At 46.6% G+C, this 18,654-nt stretch overlaps 1 protein-coding gene across 1 annotated transcript; it reads right to left on the bottom strand.

The window, feature by feature from the left end:
* Positions 1-3,313: 3,313 nt before the first annotated feature.
* On the bottom strand, positions 3,314-7,184 carry LOC141738466 (lymphocyte antigen 6E-like). Its single transcript, XM_074573683.1, has 3 exons — positions 7,133-7,184; positions 4,514-4,633; positions 3,314-3,522 (listed from the first exon to the last, which is right to left on the bottom strand). Exons 1-3 carry the CDS (start codon positions 7,182-7,184, stop codon positions 3,314-3,316), a joined length of 381 nt encoding a protein of 126 aa, XP_074429784.1.
* Positions 7,185-18,654: the final 11,470 nt, after the last annotated feature.

Below are 18,654 nucleotides of genomic sequence, written 5' to 3' on the forward strand. Positions count from 1 at the left end.
GAATTTCATAGGGGACCAGACATCATTTTCTGTGGGCTTTTTTAAAACAGCAGTTCAAAATCGTAAATGTTTCTGTTCTAAACTTGGATATTTTATACGAGGGAAAATGTTTTCTTATTAGAAAATAAATTCCACTGGGCAATGAAAATGACCACTTAAATTAAAAAATAGAAATAACACCCACCCCCATCACATTGAACAAGCTGCGATTTTTTTCAGAAATTACAAAAAATAAATGTCAGCGAGAAAAAACTAAACCAGTTAAAGCACGGAGAATGAGGGACTGCCTGCTCAAGGATCTCAACTCATTAAGTCTTCAAAAAAAATATATAGCCAGCCAAAATTATGTGAAATGCCAAATAGGAATACTCCACTGGGTTTCCATACGGTGCTCTTTATTCCTCCTTTTTTATCATGTTTCATCCTATCTCCCTGTATAAAATCAGAATCTTTCCTGTCTTCTGATTGCTGTTTCTTTTTCCTCCCACTGTTGTCTTTCTGCCATCTAGGTGTAGGGACAGAGGCACAGTCCCAGAAATGGTCCAGCTGGATCCTTTTCACATGACACTCAGAGCTGCAGAAGCAACCTGCCTGCCCCAAACCTCTGCCAGCAACTCTGCCCCTTGCTGCTTTCCATCTGTTTTATTTCCCTTTTTTCTTAGTCTCAAAGTTGCTTAGATTTCCACCCCCCATGGTAAATATTTGGCCTTCCAATGTGACCCACCTACAGTCATTATCTCACTAAAAAGGCATGCCCAGTTCTTGAGATGATGTAACTCTTTCCAACACCTTTAAATTGGATGTATAAATATTGTTAGTATGGAGACCTGTGTGACTAAGGTGAGGAAATTTCTGCTTTCTCAATAGGTAGAGCATGAAACTCAGTTGGAACAGAGGTGGCAATTAACCAAGAAAGCTCAAAGGAGGGGCGTTGTTTGGCTTCACAAGACCAATGCCTTTGTAAGGCACCAGGCAGGAAGAAAATAGAAGCTGGCACCCTCCATGCCAGGCACTGCAGCCCTCTCTTCCTTGTGCAATATTTTCTTTTCCTCAATCCAGAAGGGATTTCATGAGCCTTTATTGGTAAATCAACTTTTATAGCTGCCTATTTGAGGTAATAGCAGAAAAGGGGGCTCTAGGCACAAGGCAATGCCATTCTGCAGCCCGTTCATTGCACTGCAGAGGCAGCCCACATTCAGATTTATTTCAGCCAACAGCATCCATTAACAGGTACAGAAATAGCATCTCAGCCAGGCACTTTTCCCCCCCCCCCGCCTTGTAGTCTTATCCAAGCGAAAACTAAAATATCTCTTGTCTCCTGCAAGCTGCTGAGATTTTGAGATGGCAAGGCTGTACTTCTTAAAGGAGTTATTGCAGGATTTCTGACAGTCAAGATTTTCCATTAGATGATCCTGCACTTTACCAACTGGTCCCATATGTCCCCCTAATATTAATGTTATCTTCATCCTGCAGCAGTGCCAGATGAGAGAGATTGAAAAGAACCCATGGGGGTAGAAAGAACACAGATGATTAGGACACCAGAGGGACCAAGGCAAAGTTTACAAGTATTTGGAAGCTATGAACTTCAAGAATATTTTGGAAAGAGTATCAGGGGATTTAACTGTGGGTGGAGGATGGGGTGGAAAGACTTATTTCCCTCGACACAGTTGCTGAGTGGAGATGGAAGGAGAGTGTTTTCCTCATCTTGTTCTAGACCTGGTTGAAATTGTCATGTGAGAAAGGCAAACAATTTCTTTATTTTGGTGAAAACATGTAGCTTTCATGAAACAAAAGCTGAAATTTAAAAGTAACTGTGAAATCCAGATGTTTTTACTAAATATGTATTTTCAAGTTGGCCAAAAGCTTTGAGAAGCATTTCAGAAATTATGATGATTAACGTATAGGAAAAGGGATGGGAAAAGTGGTTGAAAAGAAGTGCAAAACCCCAAGTTTCTGTTGGTTCCGCAGCACAGAAATGCTACAATACTTACCATTCTTCAGTTAGCCCGTCTTGTGTTTAAATGAATACCAGAACACCCTCCTTGCCCAGAAATTAAATCTTTATAGGATGACAAAACCTAATCCCATCTTCACAGCCTACAGCCAGAGCTGCGTTTTTTCCCCGTTGCACAGAAACACGTTCACTTTGCAGCCTGTCTTGAGTGCTGGAGGAGCTCAGTACCCTCCTCAGATCCATCTGGGCTGCAAACATGAGGGCTTTTTTCCAGGTGCCACTTCTATAGAAGCCCTCTTGAAAAGCAGCACTGCACTTACAAACTGCTCAGCTGGGAATTATGCACCCTCCAGCTCCAAGAATAAATGTATTTTGCCCATCTTAGCCATAGCTCTGCTCCTCCAAGAGCTGCAGGGGATCTCCACCCCATCTCCTCCATCCCCAAGCCTAGAAATGCAACAGTGACAGAGGAAAGGGAAGCAGCAGAGACCTCCCCACCAGATCAGACACCCATTCCCTCTGCCAGGCTCTTTCTGCCCGTTTCGCTGCAGGGAAATCATGAGCCATCACTCAGCAGCATCTTCTCCAAGCAGGCATGGAGATCACCTTTCCATGAGGACAGATTCCAGCAGCACCGTCCTCATCTTGGACATCTTCAGCATCTTGGTGTGGGGTCTTTACCAATTTTAAAAGTTGAAACCATCCATCCTACAGAGATCACATGAGAACTTTGCAGCCCAACCAGGAGCACAACCAATACCTGGCAAACCTCCAGTCCTGCGTGTTAGCATTTACAAAACAATTCTCGCTACTGCTTACAATGGGAACAACACAAGCATCTTTGACCTTTCCAGGTTGACACCTTCATTCGTTAGTGCTGAGTGATCAGGCAGAACATGTGGCTTTATGGAGTGTCTGTCTTGAGTTGCTGGATGCAAGTGAGTCAATTGAGAAAGGCAGCCAGGAAAAGACTCCCAGGTGTTAAAAAGTGGAATTCAATATGAAGTAGAGATTCAGACTACAGCCCTTTCTGGCAGAGCTGTTTTCTCAGCCTGATCTTAGTGTGAATATAGCAAACACACTCTAGAATAACATAAATCTTTATTTTGTTTGACAATTGTCATACATATGCTATCAAAAGAGCTTTCCCAGGGAAAATTAGTACAAAACAATGAATGATACAGGGGAAAAAATAGTAGCTACACTGCCATGCCATTTTGTGGATGGGATCAGAAGCAATGTCTTGGAAAAAACAGGGTAGCATAGACCCTGTTGGGGACACTTGACAGAGGATGTTCGCTTCTCAGCTGGGGAATACCTTGTAGGTTCTTGGGTTGTCACATCTTCTCCCACCCCTCATCACAATCCTGCCCTGATGACACAGATCATACTGGCCACAATTCCCAGGAGCATCACGGCATAGCTGATTTTTATGCTGTTGGCACCACTGAAATTGCACAGGGAGGTTTTACAGCATTTGGTGGAATAAGCTGCCACACCGAAGTTCACGTTCGTCTCAGGACAGTCTACAGAACATTTCTTGGTGATGCGGTATCCCATGTCCTTGCCTGGATGGAGAATAGACGAGAAAGGAGAGCTATGATTTAAAATTCTTCTGCAAGAGCTGACCAGAGGATGATAGGAGGAGGTATAATACGCTATGCTTAATTTGCAATGCAGCAATAACAGCTATCAGCAGATCTGATGAATGCGGGGTGAGTATCCACACAACCCGCACCAAATGCATGACACTAGAAAGTCCTTGATAGAAATCCACACCGTGCTTCCTGTAGGACAGCAAAAAATCATAGAATCATAGAATCACCTATGTTGGAAGGGACCTTTCAGATCATCGAGCCCAACCATCAACGTAGCACTGACAAAAACCATCACTAAACCGTATCTCTAAGCACTATGTCTACCCATCCTTTAGATGCCTCCAGGGATGGTCACTCCACCACTTCCCTGGGCAGCCTGTTCCAATGCTTAATAACCTTTTCAATGTAAAATTTTTTCCTAATATCCTGTCTAAACCTTCCCTGGCACAACTTGAGGTAATTTCCTTTTGTCCTATCGCCTGTTCCTTGGGAGAAGAGACCAACCCCCACCTCTCTACAACCTCCTTTCAGTGAGTTGTAGAGAGCGATAAGGTCTCCCCTCAGCCTCCTTTTCTCCAGGCTGCAAATCACTGCCATCACTGCCGTCACTGTCACTGCATTTTCTGTTTCTAAAACCGCATTACTTACATCCAACCCTTTTCCATCCTCCGTCACAAAGCATGGGTGTGAGCTCTCAGATCGAGCAACAGGGTCTGCTCATTAAAATCTGTGTGCTACAACCAGCCCTGCCACAAGGTGGTGAGGACCATACCACAGGTGGTGGATCACAGACCACCACTGAGGGATTCACTGAGGTTATGCGTTATGATCCATAAATTGATCCTCTGTGATCACTTCTTTCCAACAAGACCTACTACTGCCCTAAATAAAAACTATTGTCCATCAATTTTTCTGGAAGAAAAAATAAAAACAAACACCTTGAGGTTTTGCTGGTACTCACCTAACCCAGCAGTGCTGTATGTGGTTGTACAGTATTTCTCATGGTCTTCACACTTGTAGGTTTTAAGACAGTTCCAGTTGGAGTGCTCATTGTCACATGTGTAACAAAACAGCGAGGAAGCTGGAAAGAGTGCATATGCCACATATTAGTGGTTTCCAGCATTAACCTCCTGGGAAGAAAGTGTCAAAAGCCATGTCCCTTCTTGGAAAATACAAGGTGAAAAGTATGTTAACGAACAAGTTTTCATGACAAGTGAAATAAGAAGTTAGTTTTGAGTAATGAAGTGAAGAAGCAAACAAACAGAACAAAGCAAGTTTTCTTTCTTTACTTCAGATTTTCGGTGATTAAACCTAAAACCACTTTTTTTTTCAGCCTGACCAGCACCCTCAGGTGACCTTTCTTTCTCCCCCTGGGTTCGCATTGGTCTGGTTGACAGCCAACCTGCAAAAGCAGAGTTCACAACCTGCCCAGATGGGTCCAGTATAGCTCTGGCAAGAAGAGGGGGAACTGTCACTGTTCTCAGGTGAGAGCTCAGTTGTTAGTATTTTCAGACTACATCTGCAAAACACTGTACAGACATGAATTAATTAAAGCCTATGACATCCCTGTGAGCTAAATTACTGAGCACAGAGCCACATTAAAGGGAGTTCCCTGGGAGAGGTTGCTCTGGACAATAGAGAGATTATTTCTACCAGTGCCTGGAACAACATGTTCTCAGTGATATTATTAGCATGGCTATTACAAAACCAGAAGTAGGTAGGATATGTATTTCTGAACAAAACTGAAGCAAATTGAGTCAAATTTCCAGGCTGGCCAGCTGGCCATGCTGGAAACACAGACACGTGCGATCTCGTTCCCTAGAGGTGGATTCACAACTAGTGAAAACTGTTTCCCTCCTGTTCAGTGTCCCCTGGAATGCTCCTCATTTCTGAGCAGCAGTGACAGAGACAGCTCAGCTGCTCTCAGGACAGCCTGCTCCATTGTAACCAGTGGTGGAGAGCCCTTGGTTGAAGGCGACCAAATTGCAAACTGGGGAGAGTCCTTCATTAGGCTGAAATTTCCCCGATTTTCTCAACGCAGGAAGGCTCTTATTTCTGCACAGAAGAGCCCCTTTCAATTTAATTTGAACCTGTTTTTAACAAGGAAACTCCTCCCAGGAATTCTCCAAAGCCCAGCTGCTGTGGATTCAAATTCATCTCTGAAGTTGAACCTGCCCACGACACATGGTTAGACAATTCCAGAAGCAGTTTTAAAAGAGAATTAAAAGCCATTTTAGGCCCTAACTACCCCAAGTAGGAGAAGAAAAGGCCCCCGTTCTGTGATGTGGGGAGCTGAGGTGCCTTAGGTACAGCTCAAGTCAGCATATGACTGACTGTCGTGCTCTGAAACCTACCCAGATGTTCTTTTCTAGTGCTAGGTGTTGTGAGCGGAGGTGTTCGCCATAACAGCAGATAAAATCATCCTTGTTGCATCCTAGTTTTAACTTCTTTTTAACTGACTATTCTGCACTCGCTGTTTCTCCGTCACTTGGATAAGTTAAGCCTCTCGCCTCTTCTCTGGAGGTCCCCCAACCGGAGTTGTGGGCTACTCTCCATTTGCAGACCATGCCAAAACAAGCCCAGACACGCTGCCTAGCAAGTGTTATTGCATTTTTCTAGTCCCTGTAGCACTCTCTGATCTGCTTTTCTGCCAAATCTCACAAAGTTGTTCAAACCACTTCCTGCTGCAGATGGAGACCCCAGTATGTATGTGAAAGCAACCGAAATGCACTCGACTGACTGATGCAAGGAAAAACCCTCCCAGTCAGGAAACAATAACAGCTTAAATCATTATAGCTGTTATAAAACCTTGCCTGCGTCTGACCTCCACCCTCCATTAGCTCTAGTTTTGCAAATGCAGCCAGAAATAGTCTTAACGGTGCAAAAAGGCTTGTAGTACTCCTGCAAATACACTCACAGAGACGATGTTTCTCAACTGGATATTTCTACACAATTATCTAGTTTTATCTGCACCTCCTTTTGAATGAGGACCAGCACAGAGCATTGTGGATCCCATTACAAATACACTCACTCCTAGACACTTAAAAACCTCTTCAAACCTAAGAGCAAAGAGCTGTTAGGCTTTCAAATATCTGCCAACAACCTACTTTCTTAATTGTAATGTCTTTGTGGGAAATAAAGTGAAACACTGGCAGAAGACGTGGTGTCAATAGCAGCTGTATTACCTTTATCAAGAGCTCCTCAAGTTTCATTCAGGAACAAAAATAAAACCAAAGGCAAAACTGTGAGCCCAGCTTCATTCCTATTAGCATTTCTCAGTTCACATGTCTATCTTCAGATGTGAGTGGTCGGAGCTTGGTACTTGAGGGTGTGAGAAACCAGAGTAGTGAGCTTGTCTTCTTTGGGTTACGGGTACCTCAGCAGAACTCACCCAGAAGCTAAGACTCAACCACACTAAATATTGCTTGGTGCAGCTGACGCCAAAGAGAAACTGCACTACCAAGACCTCACCAATTCCAATAAAAACTGTCAAACCTTCTTTTCCCTGCGTTATTCCTAATTTCACTTCTGGTATTTTCATCCTCTCCATCTGGCGCTCCCAGCCTCCAAAGCTCCTTACCTTGCTCGGCACACAGGACTGCCGCCAGCAGGGCAATCAGAAAAGCCTTCATGGTCGTTGTGCCCTCAGAGCCTGAACAATGTAGGATGGTGCACCATGGTAAGGTTTTATACTGGGACTGGTTTTATACTGGGACTGCATTTGACTTCCTTTGATTACAGTAATTTGAGGTTTGGGGAGTGACAGCACATAAGATGAGATGTGATCAGTGATGGGTGTGTTTGTGCGTAGGAACCTATTATGAGTCTCCAGGTAGCAATTTTTTTTAACATCTCATTCAGATCCAATCTTTTTTTCCAAGGCCTTCTCCTGCTGACCGAGTCTACATTGCTAATTTAGGGGAAAATTTATCTGATTCAAACATGGGAGTCCCTTCTTACTCCGTTGGGCTGAACCATGAAACCTGGAGCAAAGCAAAGGCAGCTGCACCAGTCTGGGGTGGCTCATAGCTTGCAACATAGTAGGCGTCACCTGGCATCCTCCATCCTTTCTCTCTGACATGATATGAGAGATGAGAGCTTCTGTCGTGGTTTGAGCAACACAGGACTAATTTATCTTCTAATGCTTGGGAAAACTGCACTTTTAGAAGATTCTAGTGTCTGAATTGGTGAAAATATTTACTTTATAGCCAGCTATGGTATGTGGGTTTCAAGGTCTCAGTGTTTTTGAGTTCACCAGGTGCAGGGATAAGGAAGAGTGAGACCCAGGCACTTGACCCAAGCTGCCAACAGGATTATTTCATACCATGAATGTCACATTCAATATAAATTAGAAAGTTTGTAGCAAAGTTCTCTCTCACCCTTGATGACTGCAATCCAGACAACTTCTTGCCACGTTGCCGGACCCCTGAGCCCTTCTCTTCCTCCTGAAACCATGGTGTCCGGCATTTGCTGTCCACTGCTGGGAGTGCACAGATTCGTACTGATAGAATGGGCTGAGTTCTTCATTATTATTGATGTTAATTATTTAGTTTTATCCTATTAACTCTATTTATATGTCAGCCCTCGTGTTTCTATGTTTTCCTCTGATTTCTCTTCCTGGGTTGGAGGGGTCATTGGGTGATAGAAGAAATGTCTAAACTACAATAAATTGTTGTGCGTTTCTCAAATCTTAACAGCTTCATATCTGTGGGAATTGGGAGAGGAGGCAAAAAAAGAAGGTTGTTCACTGGATTGTCTGCAGTCATTCATACTCATCTCACTTGTACTAAGGAAAGTGCTTTAAGCAGAAAACCAGCATGTATCGTTCCTGCAATGACACTGTTTGTGCCTGGAGACTGTCACTCAGTGGCTCCTGTGGTCCAGGCAGGGATGGGGTTTAATGTTTTTGTTTTGCTCTGCTTCTCTGTCCTCCAGAAGTATCCAGGGTTTCCAAGCAACGATGTTTGTTGCTACCTGTAGACCAATTTTGGACTCTGTCAGGTTTTTCCAGTCCCTCATGACCTTTCCAGTCCTTCTGGGCTCCCTCCTTCTGCACCCACAACCACTTCATCACCTCTTGCCAAATGACTCAGGATGCAGCAGAGGCACAAAGTGCATGGAAACAGCTGCAAGAGTTAAACTACGAATGGCAGTGAAAATGACTGAGAAATAAAACAAGTCCTGGTCAAGAAGGCATCTCAGCAGACCAGGACCCTTTGTCTTTAGAGAAGAAATGGCCAAGGGGAGCTCAGAGTCAAGATTTGTAAGGTCAGAAATGGCTTGGAAACAGAATAAAGGACATCCAGTTGCTCTTTGTTTTCCCCAAATTACCCCCCAAGGAGTAATCTTGATCACCTGCCTGCAAGATCCTGAGCAGATGATCCTGTGCCCAACCCCTGTGATCGGTTACAGTCATTCTTCCTTTGCCTAGTTCCTCCTTTTCTGCAGCAGGTTCAGCCCCCAACGATTTCTGTTTCTGCCTGTGCCCAGAGCAGGATGGAGGGGCTGAGCATCTGGTTTTCAAAGTCTTCCGCTCTGTTCTCTGGATTTGCCTTGACCTTGAGCATAAATCTTTAATTATCTTCTCTTTTAGCAAGACCCACGTGACAGCTACTGTAGGAACTATACTTCAAAAATAAACTGTGAAAAAGCCATACTCTCCAAACAAGACTTTGTATAAATACATGCATAAACAATGTTAGGCAGGAAACATGATCTGATAGAGCATGGAGGGAAATGGTAGGTATTAGTCTACATGTTTGTTTTACGTATAATAGTCAGGCTTCTCTCAGCCAGCTGGAGAAATGGAAAACAAAACTTCCTACCCTTCCATCCACATCAAAAATCCAGAAACGAAACTGAATTATCGCACTGAATTCAGCTCATCTTGGAGCCAACTGAGCAGAAAAATGCAGCTCCTCAGCAGGAGGAAGGGAGCAACACGTGAACACAGCCCACGACAAGAAAGAAGAAAGGCTTTGAAATTAAAACAAATAAAGGAACAGTAAATAAATGACACTGTTAAAGCAAAGTGCAGCTGAATAGAAAATCTGCAAGTGAGAAATAGGCTGTAGGAAGTGGAAATGTGAGAAAGCATTTAAATAGATTAGAGAGAGGGAAGGTTAATAATAATAAACAAGATTAATATTTCACCCAGAACTGGAAAGAGAGAAGGAAAGATCTGAGAAGTATTAGTGCAAAGCAAAATAAATCAAAGCAAACACACAAAGCTTGGGGGGAGATAATTAAAGACAGGCAAAGTGAAGGTAAGAAATAAGATGGGACGGGATGGACATATTGACGCTTCGCTGTTTCTCCTATCGTGGCATTACTTAGCGCTGTGCAAAATGTACATGTTGTTATGTGCAGACACTGTTCAGGTATTAACCATAGCCCTTCAGGGGCTGAGGAGCATTTTCTACAGCTCCCCAAATCCCAGTTTAACCAGCCACTGGAGTTAAACTGCGGGGTCTCCTGTGGGGCCTGGATAGAGAATGCATCTGGGGCATCACCTGGCTCCTGTCCCTGTGTCCCTGAAGGAGAAGACTGCAAAAGCTTTGGGACCCAGACTGGGGTCTGGCCAGGTCCCAAAAACACACTGTTCTTGTGCGCTGTTGATATTGCAATCACGCCCAGGGGCACTGCAAAGGCTTTGAGCTCCAACCAGCACCATAGCAGTGGGGCGGGTGACAGAGAGCAGCCCACTTTTTCAAGCGAGGGGAGAAGACAGTTGGAAGAAAAGCCAGGGCAAAGACAACTGGGGTAGTGGGAAGTGCAGATGGTGTCAGGAGAACACAGTGTGGAAGTGTTAAAACTACTTTCCCAGAGACATAAAAAAAAATAAAATAAGAGAGGGGAGGGTAGCAGGGTGAATCTTGCTGCAGAAACTGGGCCACGTGGGTGTTAACCCAATGGTGTCACAAAGGACATTAAACAGTTAACAGAGCCTGGGAATTTTAAGGAAGAAACCTTAACCCACTTTGCATTTGGCAGCCAACAGCAAGTGTTTGTGCCAGACCTTGGGAGCACGTTGTGCAAGGCCTGTCCCTTTTGTGTAACTGGAGCCAGACAAAACGTGTTTTCAACCCGTGATGAAGTGGCAAGGTCTAAACTGCCAGGTCCAGGGACGTTTTAACCTCAACTGTCCCCACTTTCTACACTTTTCTTTCTGGAGGGTGGCTCCAATCACAGGTTTCCTCCATGGTACAGGGAGGAAACTCTGTGATTCAGCTCAGGGTTGCAAATTGCAGCCTCAGTGAAAAAAGGAGATGCCATGGGAGAACGTGTGAAGAAGCAGCCATGGGCAGTGCACCTGGTGTGCCTGAGTCACACAGATGCATGCAGGGCAAGAGGTCCATCCCAGCCCCAGACAGCATCAAGCTGATCTGGTTGTGTCCTCTCCTCCTTCCTTGGCAGGTCAGGGAAAGGCAGGTTGCTCCATCTGGCCATGCAGTGGCAACAGGGTTAGGTGAAGGACTGCGTGGGGGGAAATCATGGGATCCAGAAACCCCAGGAAAAAAGGGAGATCTGAGTGTGATATTTTGCCTTTTCACCCTAAGGCCTGACTGTTGCAGGCAGCCTGTTCTATTCTTCCCTTTCTCAAACCACATCTGGGTCTGTAGCTGACCTGGTAGGCTCAGGACAACAGGAGAGTGCTCCTCAGGTCAGCCTCATGGCAGATGACAGAGGCTACCAAACCTGCATCTAGGAAGGATAGGCGTAGCCCAGATGCACCATGTCTGGTTGAAATACAAGGTGATCCAGGTAGACTTCCATCTCAGCATGACAGCTGTGATGGTCACAAGTAGCCTTGTGTAGTCACAGTGGGTGAGGAACATGAGTCCTTTAGGGTCACAGCTACCAGCCAACGGAGGACCAAAGCCATTTTGTCACATTCCCTTAACCTCCAAGGTCCTAAGAGATAATTCAGCCTATCAGCTTGGAGGCTTATGGGGAGATATCAAATGGCACCATCATGTATGGAGTTAATGACCATGATTCACATCCCTGCCAATGCCCTGGCTGAAGGGTCAGATCCAGACTAGCTTACCAAACAGGGCACAAGCCCAGCCCTAACGCCGACCATGCCATTGGAGCATCAAAATGTCTTGGGCACACCCCAACGAGCATTGTCTCAAACAGTGCCCTGACATGGGGCTGCTCCTTGCAATTTGGCTGTAACTATCCTGTTTGGAGAGGAAAGAGGTTAGAGTTACGGATGTGAATCATCCTTCTTGGATCCAGGGCCAAGGTTTATTATTCTGTGGTGGCACCTCTGCAGCCAGGAGGGGGGTTATTGGAGACCTGCAGGGTCTGAATGAAAAAGGGCAGTGAAGAAGGATGATTGGGAGAAGAAAGAAGAGGTGAGACAGGAAAACCCATCACCCTCTTGGAATTCCCCCAAAAGAGTTAATGCCAGTCCTCACCAAGGAGGACGCCACTGGCCACAACTGTGTTTGGGGAGAAATGATCCTCACAGGTTTATTTAAGTTTGCCCTTGTAACACAGCTCAGTTGGTAATTCCCCAAACTGTCATTGCTTTTCCATTGAAAGTGGGATTTTCCCATTGTCCGAGGTCCAGCCTTCCTCATCTACTTTAATGACATGAGCAGTCAACGTGCAGGCACTAAAATGAGACTGTCCCATCTGCCACATGTTCATGCTGGTCCTGACAAGTGAGGATCTGTTCTTTGGAAATCTTAGGCCACAATAGGCATCTGACCTATGCCAGAACGAATGCTTATGAAAGGCCAAAGATATTGTCAAGGCTCTCCAGGAAGAAAAGTAGGTGACAGCTCTCATGTTTGTCTTCACAACTGTCTTTCTGATCTCTGTGGGGTTTTTGTGTTTGTTTTATGGTTACATGATGGTGTAGACAGCAGTCATTTGAACCCGCCGAGCCAGTGATATGTGAAACTCATCTAGGACACAGCTGTGGTAGCAGCTGGCCTTGTGAGAACTTCCACAGCTATCCACGGAGACACCAAGAAAACCTTAGTCTAGTTGTCCCTTTTACTTCTGTAAAAAATAAACTTTTCCATGTCTACCCATTATAAAGGGTAGACATGCGCACCCCACTCCAGAATGCAGGCAAACAGTCACGATTTTCAAAATTGCTCCTTTTTAAAAAAAAAATTGCTTTAAGTTCTTGACTCATCTTTTGTGTGATGGGCATTTGAGGCCTGGAAGTGATCCTCTGCGCTGAAAACCAATACCTGAAGTTTCCAAAGTGAAGTGAAAGCTGAGAATAAAATGAGAAAAGCACGTTTCTCCCTGTCTGTGGGAAAGCTGTGATGAGCTCCAGAGACAACCTCTCTACTCTTCATTTGTTTTAGGGGCTCTGGGTCTGATATTTTCCACATGGATCCCAACTGGGAGTGGAAAAAGTCGTGAGTGGAAAAACTCAGCACGTGCGTGGGAAGATCTGGATGCTCTGGTTTCTCACTTGACCCACTCCTGCTGATCCAGCCAGGTACGGCATCAAAACCCCAGTTGCATATGAGAAGAGCTTGGGCCATCCCTCGTTACGTCTAGAAACTTGTCACACCTGAGGTAATAGCCATGCTGAAACCTCCGCAACTGCGGCCAAGGAGGATGAGGAGAGCAGGGCTGTCCCCGGAGGAGGAGAGCCCACAGCAGGCGGAGGTGCTGGAGATCAAGGAAATATCCTGGCCGAAAACATCCCAGCCCGTCGGGTGTGTTCAACGGGGCAGAGAAACAAACAGGATGATATCTGGGAACACAATCATATTCCTCTCTGGGCGAGCAGAAGGGTATTTTCCCAGGAGCATTAGCCAAAAATTCAAGGCTGTTTTTTGTTTGGTTGTTTTTTTGCTTGTTTTGGTTTTTTTTTAAATTATTATTATTTTGGAAAAGCAGGGCAATGTTTTGCTGGGATGTGCATGTTTGCGCTGGCAGAGGGAAAGACATCAGTCCACCTCAAGAGTATCCCTGCACACTATATCTGGGGCTTTGACTCCTCTCACCCCATCCCCAATGCTCACGAGGCATGGTGAGAGCAGCTCATGTACCATGATCCATCCCATCCACAGTTGGAGCGGCCCCTCCAAATCCATCTTGCCAACCACTCAGCACAAACAAAGGCTTGTAAACCTCATGGATGACAGCCTGGGAGGGGCATGGGAACCAAAAGACACCCACGCTGATCTAGGGAGCAATACCAAGGTGGAAAAGTCATCCTAGGTTTGCCAGTACCCTCCTGCTTGCCAAGGAAAGGGCATGGTAGGAACAACTTGCCCCATCTTGATTGCATACACAATGTACCAGGCTTTCACCCACTCCCAACTTGTTAAAAAGTCAGGAAAAAGACAACCATGCCTTGAAGGGACTTTACAGTGTTTCAGCAAAGGCTTCCAGAGCCTCAAAATTGAGTCTGGGTGAGGAGAGGCATGTCCAAAGTCACGGGGGTGGGAGAGCGGTGGCTTTTGCTCCTTAGCCTGCAGCAGCTGCAGTTGCTCCTCCTGCCAGCTTTGAGCTGACCACTGCTGCAGGAGCAGGGCTGGGGGAAGGAAACAAGATCTCCGATGGGAAAAGAGGCCTATGCAACTTTCCTTCCTCTGAAAGCAAAGCCCTGGGACATGCCCTCCCATTTCTGGGCTGTAAACACAGTGCTTGGCATCAGGCCCCAGTTTTGCTCACAGCTGCTCTCTCCTGCCTCTCTGCATGGAGGAGAACCCACTTTCTTTCAAGCTGAAAGGGAGATGGGATGAAGGAAGCACAGGCAGAAATTGCTCTGGGGTGGATTCAGCACCATGAGACCCATTCTACAGCCAAAACCTCACCCTTTGTCCTGTGGGCATGGCTTTCACAGCTGACATACAGGGTATCTCCTCTCCTCTGACACATCCACAGCACCAAGCAATGCATCTGGTGTCACCCGTTTGCTTCTTCACAGTCCTGCCAAAGCATGCAGTGCAGCATTTAGCATGGAGGGTCTGGAGTGGGAGGTGAGATTATCTGTGGGGACGCTGCTGTGACAGCCTCCAACCCAGCTCCCTCTTGTTCCAAATACGAGGAAGGGACCATGCATGCAGGACCATTTCAGTAATGCCTGGGAGATGCTGAGCACCACTGCTGCTGGTTTCCTTGGAAGCAGGACAGCATCTCGGGCAGCACTGGGTTTCTGCCACCACGCCTTGGCAACGGTGGGTATTTTGGGAAATGAAATACGATCAGACCTAAAAATTCATCAAGCTCTGCTTCCTCCAAATCCTTCAGCCCCACAGCAGGCAGCAAACCCTGGGGAGAAGATCTGTCTCCAGATACATCCCCCCCAGCAGTAAGGTCCGCACGCCCAGGGAAAGCTTTGCACTGCTCTAAGCATGGGGAAAGGAGACACAGAGTAGTCTGGGGAGGTTCTTCTGATGTGGGGAGGGGGTAAAGCACCATCCTTCATTCTCACCACTGCTGACATCCAGCTGGGAGCTGGGTGATGAGCAGCCAAGCCAGTCCCCCAGCTTTTTCAGGGTGGAGCAGATCCCCAAGCCTCCTCCTGGCTCTCCTGTCTGCTCTAGCATGGGCTGTACCAGGCTCAGCCCTCCTTCTCATCCACGTCAGTGCTGGGCAGGAGGGCAGCCTGCCTGCTGAAGGGAACTGAAGGTCAACAGCAGCATGTAATCCTTCTGCTGCCTTTCAAGGTTTTCTGAGGATATGGGGCTCCATCAGAGGGCCACAAAGATGATCAGAGGGCTGGAACACCTATGCTGTGAGGACAGGCTGAGAGAGTTGGGGTTGTTCAGCCTGGAGAAGAGAAGGCTCCAGGGAGACCTTACAGTGGCCTTCCAGTACCTAAAGGGGGCATACAGGAAAGATGGGGAGGGACTCCTTATCAGGGAGGGGAGCCATAGGATGAGGGGTAATGGTTTTAAACTGAAAGAGGGGAGATTTACATTAGCTATTAGGAAGAAATTCTTTCCTGTGAGGGTGGTGAGACACTGGAACAGGTTGCCCGGGGAAGTTGTCAATGCCCCATCATTGGAGGTGTTCAGGGCCAGGTTGGATGGGGCTTTGAGCAACCTTGTCTAGTGGGAGGCGTCCCTGCCCATGGCAGGGGGATTGGAACTAGATGATTTTTAAGGTCCTTTCCAACCCGAACCATTCTATGATTCTATGATTCTGTGATCTCATCCTGGCACTGGGCTATTCCAGGGACCAAGTCTGTTTGCACTGTCAAGAGCCTTGGAGTTGAACGTGCAATAAGGCCAAGGGGTCCTGGACCCCTTCAGACCTACTGAGTAGCCTCCGCCCACGGCTTCAACCATGAGACCTGTCACCCTGCTAACAACAAATTAGGCAGTGGCCATGTAACCAGTGCACCCTGCAATGCCTACACCCTTGCCTTCCCCTCTGTGTCTACATCCATCCACTGTAAAAGCTCCCGTGTGATGGAAAGCCAGGGAGAGATGTCTTTCTGTGCTGTTTACATGACCAGCTCCTAACAAAAGCTCCTTGGCACTACAGTGAGTCAAAGAACAGCATTCTGGAGGAGTGAGCGATGCGGGAACAGCCCCAGCTTTGCTGTGACAGCTTTCTGCATCATGTCATGGAGACGATGAGTGTTCACACCAGTTATAGCAGCGCAGTGCTGGAGGGACCTGGGAGAGGCAAGCTCCCAGACAGATCCCAGAAGATGTCTGTGCACAGACATCTTCAGTGGGTGGGCAGGCTGAACCTTCCTGGTCCAGGAGTAAGAACATCCCTGGACCAGCTGGATGAAGCATCACCAAGATCCTGAGTGCCGAGATGCAAAGAGCCCTCCAGGTCAGGATGAGAACCCCTGTGTTGTTTTCTCCATCTTAACTACATGAATCAGGGACACCGAATGACTCTTCTGAGGTCAGAAATGGGGAAGGAATGGTAGAGCTTAGTTTGAAGTCTCACCTAGACCATGCTCTCCGCAAAAACCTTCATGGACTTTTTCTCTACTTTCACACAGTTGTTGAAGGCATCAGGCAGTGGGTTGTAAACAGGGTATAAACCCACACATGAGGAGGAAAAAGGTAGCATTTCCATTATTTACTTTCAACGTGGGTTGGAGATGCCAGTCTTGCTTTTTGGCTGTGACCATTTATGGGAGGAATGGAGGGAATTAGCAGAGTTTAGTCTTAGAGGGGCAGGAAGATGTTCAAGGGGACATTGCAAAGAGGGAATGTGTAGGAAAATCAGAAAGAGAGGACAGAGGCACCCATAATGGGACAGAAAGGTGCAGCCCCATCCAATTTGATCCCTTCTTTTCTCCCTAGGACCTCAGAAATGCCAAGAAAATAAGTTTCCCTCGAGGTTACCCAGGCCAAGACCAACATGAGCCGAGCAATTTTGGGGACTCCCAGCTGTGGGTGAGGGAGGGATAGAGGGTCGCACCTCACTTCCATTGGGTGTCACATTCTGGGCTCCCCATTTCAAGAACGACAAGAAACTACTGGAAAGAGTCTGGCAGAGGGCTATGAAGATGATGAAGGAACTGGACCATCTCTCTTATGGGGAAAGGCTGAAGGACCTGGTTCTGTTCAGCCTGGAGAAGACTGAGAGGGGATCTCATCAATGATGATCAATATCTACAGGGTGGGTGGCAAGAGGATGGGGCCAGACTCTTCTCAGTGGTGCCCAGAGACAGGACAAGGGGCAATGGACACAAATTGGAACACAGGAAATTCCATCTCAACATGAGGAAAAACTACTTTGGGGGTGCCAGAGCACTGGAACAGGCTGCCCAGTGACTTTGTGGAGTCTCCTTCTCTGATGATATTCAAAACCCACCTGGATGCATTCCTGTCCAACCTGCTCTGGGTGACGTGGCTTTGGCAGATGATCTCCGAAGGTCCCTTCCAACTCCCACCATTCTGTGGTTCTGTGATTCTGTGACTCCAAGCAGCCCATGGCCACAGGCTCTGGATTGAAACCTTGCAGGGCTCGGTACGAGCTTTTGAGGTTCAGATGCAAATGCCCCCTCTTCTAGCACATGCACCCCGGAAGCTGATATTAGATGCACCAGAATTACCCTACACAGACAAACCAAGGCACATCCCCAGCTGCCACCAGCGTGGGAGCAAGCAGACACTGGAGGCTGGCCAGGGCCTATCGTCAGCAAGCTGGCATCGGCAGCTCCGTCCTGCAGCCATCCTTCCCTGGGCTGCTTCCAGCCAAGCCATCTCATCCCTTGCACGGCTGCTGGTTTTCCCCCTGGAAATTGTTCCAGGAGCACAGGTTTTCTGCTGGCAGACAGCATTTTGTGGCCGGTCCACCACCACGCAGAGGCACCAGCTCCCTCTCGTGGGCTCAGTTTGTTTCTCCGCCCTGGAAACCATCCAGGATTTCCCAGGAAAGTGGTTTTTTTTGTTCCCCATCCCCCTGCATAATTCAGAATATTCATTAGTGCACCAGACGTGGAAGTTTTATGGAAATGTGCCAACTTCCATCAAGTTTCCTCTCGTAGGCAGGGTTTTTTTGATAGTTTTGTCACCCCTTCTTTTTTCTTTTTTCTTTTTCTCACTGAAGCTGGGATTCAAAACAACTAATTTAGGCATTGCCACAGCTTAACCACGACTGGCAGCCATGAGGACCTCTCCCCCCACCCTGCAGTACTATAAGAAGAGGGAGAAAAAGGAAAAACAAGCCTACAACTCTTGGGTTGAGATAGTTTAATAGAACAGTAACAGAAGCGAGAATAATAATAATAATAGTAAAAGAATATACAAAATTGCGATGCAATACGATTGCTCACCACCCAATGATCGATTGCCCAGCCTGTCCCGAAAAGCGATCACAGATTCCTGCCCCCTGGTCAACCCCCATTTATATACTGAGTATATGGTATGGAATATTCCTTTGGCCAGCTTGTCGTCTGTGCTCCCTCTCAGCTTCTACGGGAAGCTGAAAATGTCCTTGATTTAATATAAACATCACTTAGTAACAACTAAAAGAATCTGAGTTATCAACATTCTTATTCTCATACAATTTATTCTCATAAATGTAAAACACAGCAGCTACTGAGAAGAAAATTAACTCTATCCCAGCCTAAACCAGGACAGGCATGTAAATGGTTGATCTCTCTGATTCACTTGCCTTGAGCCTCTGGAAGGAGTT

This window comes from Larus michahellis, chromosome 2 (genome assembly GCF_964199755.1).
Source record: "Larus michahellis chromosome 2, bLarMic1.1, whole genome shotgun sequence".
NCBI lineage: Eukaryota > Metazoa > Chordata > Aves > Charadriiformes > Laridae > Larus > Larus michahellis.

Coding starts and splice junctions, on each gene's coding strand:
- LOC141738466 (XM_074573683.1), bottom strand. CDS start 7,184: ATGAAGGCTTTTCTGATTGCCCTGCTGGCGGCAGTCCTGTGTGCCGAG. Junction 4,634..7,132: donor AGTCCTGTGTGCCGAGCAAG/GTAAGGAGCTTT, acceptor CACTCTTTCCAG/CTTCCTCGCTGTTTTGTTAC. Junction 3,523..4,513: donor ATACAGCACTGCTGGGTTAG/GTGAGTACCAGC, acceptor TTCTCCATCCAG/GCAAGGACATGGGATACCGC.